General features: G+C 58.2%; 1 protein-coding gene across 1 annotated transcript; it reads left to right on the top strand.

Moving 5' to 3' along the window:
- The first annotated feature begins 1,930 nt into the window (after positions 1–1,930).
- On the top strand, positions 1,931–3,366 carry EFNA4 (ephrin A4). The gene is made up of 3 exons (XM_004388626.1): positions 1,931–2,285; positions 2,721–2,789; positions 3,233–3,366. The coding sequence occupies exons 1-3, from the start codon at positions 1,931–1,933 to the stop codon at positions 3,364–3,366; spliced, it is 558 nt and encodes a 185-aa protein (XP_004388683.1).
- The last annotated feature ends 1,342 nt before the right edge of the window (positions 3,367–4,708 follow it).

The following is a 4,708-nucleotide window of genomic DNA, read 5'->3' as shown; positions in this document are numbered from 1 at the left end:
GAGGGGGGAGGGGCGAGACGCGCCCCGAGGCTCCCCCGCCCGCTTTTGTTGGGGGGCGGGCAGAGGACCCCAGCACGAGGGCGAACGGTGGTGTCTCGGAGCCTGGAGCTGGGGGCCTGGGCCAGCACTCTGGGCCCCGCCCCCCTCGCTTCTCTCCCTGTGATCTCCAGCCTGCCGCCGGCAGAGGTGAGGCGGGCCGACTGGAGAGTGACGAAAGGGGTTTTACTCCCTGGAGGGTTACACGCCTGCTCTCTCGGCCTCCTTTCTCGCGCTCTCTCGGTCTCACGATCTCATTTGATATCTCTTCTTTCATCTCTGGCTTTATTGGCGCTTCTATTTCTAACCAGTCTTGGCCCTGCCTCTTCTGGTGATCACCTTTGGGGAAGTCATTTGACCTCCCTATCCTGAGTTGTCTCTTCTGTAAAATAGGCTTAATAATAACCTACTACCCGGACTACCCTGGGAAGAGAAGCGGGCTAACTGAGGTCCTGTGTGTGGAAGAGGTGCAGGGTTGTACAGATATACACTATGATTTGCTTCTCTCTGCTGAGCTGCTTGTCTTTGAACCTCGATATTTTTTCCTGTTTCCATCCTCCCCCCCAGTTCTCCCTGCCTCTCTGCTTTCTCCATCTGTCTTCCTGATTTTCTGCTGGAGACAATCTGTGACTGCTTTCATTTGTTCACCCACTAACATTTAAGCAGGTACTTTGTGCCCCTATCTGTGCTAGGGTGCTAGGCCGAGCGAGATGAGATGACCAGGACGCTGCCCTCTGGCAGTCCACAGACACTGGAAAGGACACCCATTAAAAACAGGTCCTTACAATACCTTGTGATAAGAAGTATTGTCTTCTGCCTCTCCATTTCGCTAGCTCTGTTCCAGACCAGTGCCTCTGAATCACTTGGAGGATGTGTTAAAAATTCAGGTGCCTGGCCCCCAACCCTGACGTTTTAGGTTCGTTCAGTCAATCCACAGATATTTACCGAATGCGGTCTGTGTTCAGGGCACTGTTCCAGGCGCTGGAGAAGCAAACAGAACAGAACATACAAAGGCCTTGTCCTTGCCCAGCTTGTGTTCTGGTAGGTCTGGGCTGGACCCTGGAGTTTGCATTTCTAATCAGAACCCGCTGATGCAGGTGGTCCTCAGACCACCCATCCCCAAGGGACAACTGGAAGCCCTTCATAAGTCTCCCTTTGCTGTGGAATGGTTTGGGGAGGGGGGGTTCGTGCAGTATCTGATGCTGGGGGGACAACCTGTTCCCACCCCTCCCATGTGCACTAGCTCCCCAGGCACCTCCCGAGAGATGAGGAAGAGAAGGATGAGAAGACGGGGTGCTGTGTGGAGGGGGCTCCCCTCCACGCCTGCCACTTCCTTGTCCTGCCCAAAAAGCAAAGGCACCCAAGCACCCACTTTCTCATTCTTTTTTTTCACCACAGCTTGCTTTTCACCGTTGGATCGAGATCTAAAGGGCAGTATTTTGATCTCTACATCTTTATTAAGGATACTGTTCCCAGTCTCCGTCCCCATCTCTGTATCTAACTGCCCTGTGGGTCCATTCTGTACCCCCTGCCTCTCCGCCCCAGCCCCTTCACAGCATCCACCCACCTGACGCTGACCAAGCACAGGCTCCATGCCAGCCCCTGTGTCAGGCACGGGGGCTACGGGGCCGGGGTGGGGGGGCAGCTCCAGCATAAAAGGTGGTGTGTAGCAAATGGCCTCCCATTTAACCGTGCTTATGAGCACTACAGTCCCGGAACTTCTCTGAACCTCGCTTCGCTCCACTGTGAATTGGGTCCTTCATCTATTTCTTGTGCTCTCTTTGTCTCTCAAGAGTTGCTTTCTGGGGAACTCAGGCCTTCCTGAACTGCTCCATCTCTATTGGGTGGGGGAGAGGCTGGTAGGAACTTCTGGGAAGGGATATCTCTGACCTTTATGCCCCAGTGGTGCTGTGCCACAACCCCCTTCAGCCTACGCCTCCCTTGTACCCACAGGCTGCTTCGAGGAGACGCTGTAGTGGAGCTGGGCCTCAACGATTACCTGGACATCTTCTGCCCGCACTATGAAGGTTCAGGGCCCCCTGAGGGCCCCGAGACATTTGCTCTCTATATGGTGAACTTGCCTGGCTACGAGGCCTGCCAGGCGGAGGGGGCAGGTGCCTTCAAGCGTTGGGAGTGCTCCCGCCCCTTTGCTCCCTTTGGCCCGGTTCGATTCTCAGAGAAGATTCAGCGCTTCACACCTTTCTCCCTTGGCTTCGAGTTTCTGCCTGGAGAGACTTACTACTACATGTGTGAGTGAGGCAGGGCACACTGGATGCCCCTTTTTTAGCAGGGTGGGGAGTGGGGAGGAATACGGATCCCTGCCATTGCTGGTCAAGGCCGAGAGCCTGAGAGAGGGGAAGGAGGGTCTAGGAATGAAGGCAGAGGCCTAGGGGGTGGGGAGCTGTGGTTCCTAAAGCTCAGAACGGGGCTGAGCTCAGGACTAAATAGGGAGACATCTAAAAGGATGGAGAGAGGAGGGGAAAGTAAGAGGAGCAGGGAGGGAGCCTGGGGGGAATGGGAGGGCCATGGATGGGGCCTGGCACCTGGGTATGGCCCAAAAGTAAGGGAAAGCTTTCCAGGGACCAGGAGAGAAGAGAAGCGGGAAGGGTCTGAAACAGAGTCTTAGGGTTGCAAGGTGGCGACTCCCTGTGCTAACCACTTCCTCCCAATTTCCCACCTGCCAGCGGTGCCAGCTCCAGAGAGTTCCGGCCAGTGCTTGAGGCTCCAGGTGTATGTCTGCTGCAAGGAGAGCAGTAAGCAGGGTAGGCCGCGGGGAGCAACCCTCTGTCTCATGTGGAACCCTCGGGAAGGAGGGAAGAAATGGGGGAGAATCTGGGATCATCAGATTCGGAGGCGTCCAGGTGGGGCTTCAAGGTGTGGCCTCTCCCCTCCACCCTGTCCCCCTTTTAGCCCTGTGGGAGCTTCCATTACACCCCTTTTTATGCTGGGCCAAGACAACCGAGTCTCTAGGTCTCTAGGGGCAAAGCTCTTTGGGGCCTTAGCTGGGCTGGTTGTCTCTAGTGGCAATTTGGGGGAGACTTGCAATTTAGAGTTTAGAAAGGATGAGATGGTAGATCATGGGAAGGGAGTGGCTGGTCTGGGAGACGCTGGAGAATTGAACAGGAGGGGAACAGCTAAGGGGGAGGACAGGAGGGAGGTTGGGAAGACGCCTCAGTGCTGCCCCTCCCCCTCACAGAGTCTGAGTCAGTCCATCCTGTTGGGAACCCTGGAGAGAGTGGTACATCAGGATGGCAAGGAGGGGGTGCCCCCAGCCCCCTCTGTCTCTTGCTGCTGCTGCTCCCCATCCTGCGTCTCCTGCGAGTTCTCTGAGCCAAGCGGACCCTCCCTGCCACCCCCGGGAGCCAGAGCCCTCCCAGGACACCCTGGAGGAGGGGCCCCTCCTACCCGAGCTGGGAGTGCCAAGCCAGACAGACAAGCTGGAGCAGTGATGGGGGAATCAGAGGCTCTGTCGTGACCCTTGCTGGGGCTCACCGCCTCATCACAAGCTCAAGAGCGGCCCTGAGCACCCCGCAGTGAACAAACATAGGGTCTCTGTCAGCTGCTTTGCCGGTCTCTTCCCATCCCCCAGGAAGGCTGGGATTTGGCAGGATGGAATCCTGGAGCTGGCTGAGGGCCGAAGACCTGGGGACAGGTGGATTGCTGGACCGGGGCCAGGAAGAAGCCCAGGCCCGGTGTCTGTGCCCAGTGCCCAGTAGGCCTTTCCCTGGGGCAGCATCTTACCCTCCCCGGGGAGGGGGGGGTCACTCACTTGTCTTCTGTGAAGACGTACTTGCCATGAGGTTGAATTTCATGCCAATTTGTATTTTTATAAGTGTCTGAACCAAACCCTCAATAAACCAGCCTTCTCGTTCCCTCCCCACCCTCCTGCCCTCTGGCTCCCTCCCTGACACCAGGACTCCCTGCGGCCTCTGCTCCCAGCTTGAGTTGGCCTGACCTCCGTACCAGCTGCGCCTGGACCATCCATGCTAGGCCTGGGTGGCACCCCTCTGTGTGGGGTGGGTGCCAGCAGCAGCTGTGGAGCTTGGCACCTCCCACCTCCCCAGCCGGCTTCCTATGCTGAGAAGGGGGCAGATGCTCCTGATGGCCTGTCTGCTTAGGGCACTGCCCAAGCCCTGGCAGCCGGCGTTCCGGCAACAGCAAGGGGTAGTGAAAAGACAGTGCCTGGGTTTCGGAATGCCTGGGTCCCTGCGAGCTGGACATCCCTCCGCCTCCCCAAGGCCACTCTGGGCGGTGCCTGGCCTAGAACTGGGAAGGTGGGGTCAGATCAAAGCCTCCTTCCTCAGCGGCCTCTTTGTTCTTCGCTTTTATAAGGAGGAGGAGGTGGGGCCGAGGAGGGAGGGCCCCCTTTGCTCTCAGCCCTGCAGTCTTCCCCACCTCTGGCAGGCGAGGCTGTGGTACCCCCAAGCCCAACCGGATCCCTCATTCTGAACGGTGTCCTGGGTGGAGCCAGGGTAAGGGGTGCCCCTTCCCCCGCGGCTGTGTGCTACCCGCCTTGGTGCCCCGCAGCCGCCCCTGGCACTGTGCCGGCCCGCCTGGCACTCAGCCAACGATCAATAGGTGGATGTTGTGCTGATTAGCTCGGCCCAGCTGCGGCAGCGAGAGGCGGCGTGTGAACAGGGGTGGGGGGGGGCGGGGGAGTAGGAGGAGCTGG

This window comes from Trichechus manatus, unplaced genomic scaffold (assembly GCF_000243295.1).
Source record: "Trichechus manatus latirostris isolate Lorelei unplaced genomic scaffold, TriManLat1.0 scaffold00213, whole genome shotgun sequence".
Lineage (NCBI taxonomy): Eukaryota > Metazoa > Chordata > Mammalia > Sirenia > Trichechidae > Trichechus > Trichechus manatus.
The sequence above is the reverse complement of the archived record's forward strand: the minus strand, read 5'-3'. Positions and strand labels throughout refer to the sequence as shown.

Coding starts and splice junctions, on each gene's coding strand:
- EFNA4 (XM_004388626.1), top strand. CDS start 1,931: ATGCCCCAGTGGTGCTGTGCCACAACCCCCTTCAGCCTACGCCTCCCT. Junction 2,286..2,720: donor AGAGACTTACTACTACATGT/GTGAGTGAGGCA, acceptor CCCACCTGCCAG/CGGTGCCAGCTCCAGAGAGT. Junction 2,790..3,232: donor TGTCTGCTGCAAGGAGAGCA/GTAAGCAGGGTA, acceptor TCCCCCTCACAG/AGTCTGAGTCAGTCCATCCT.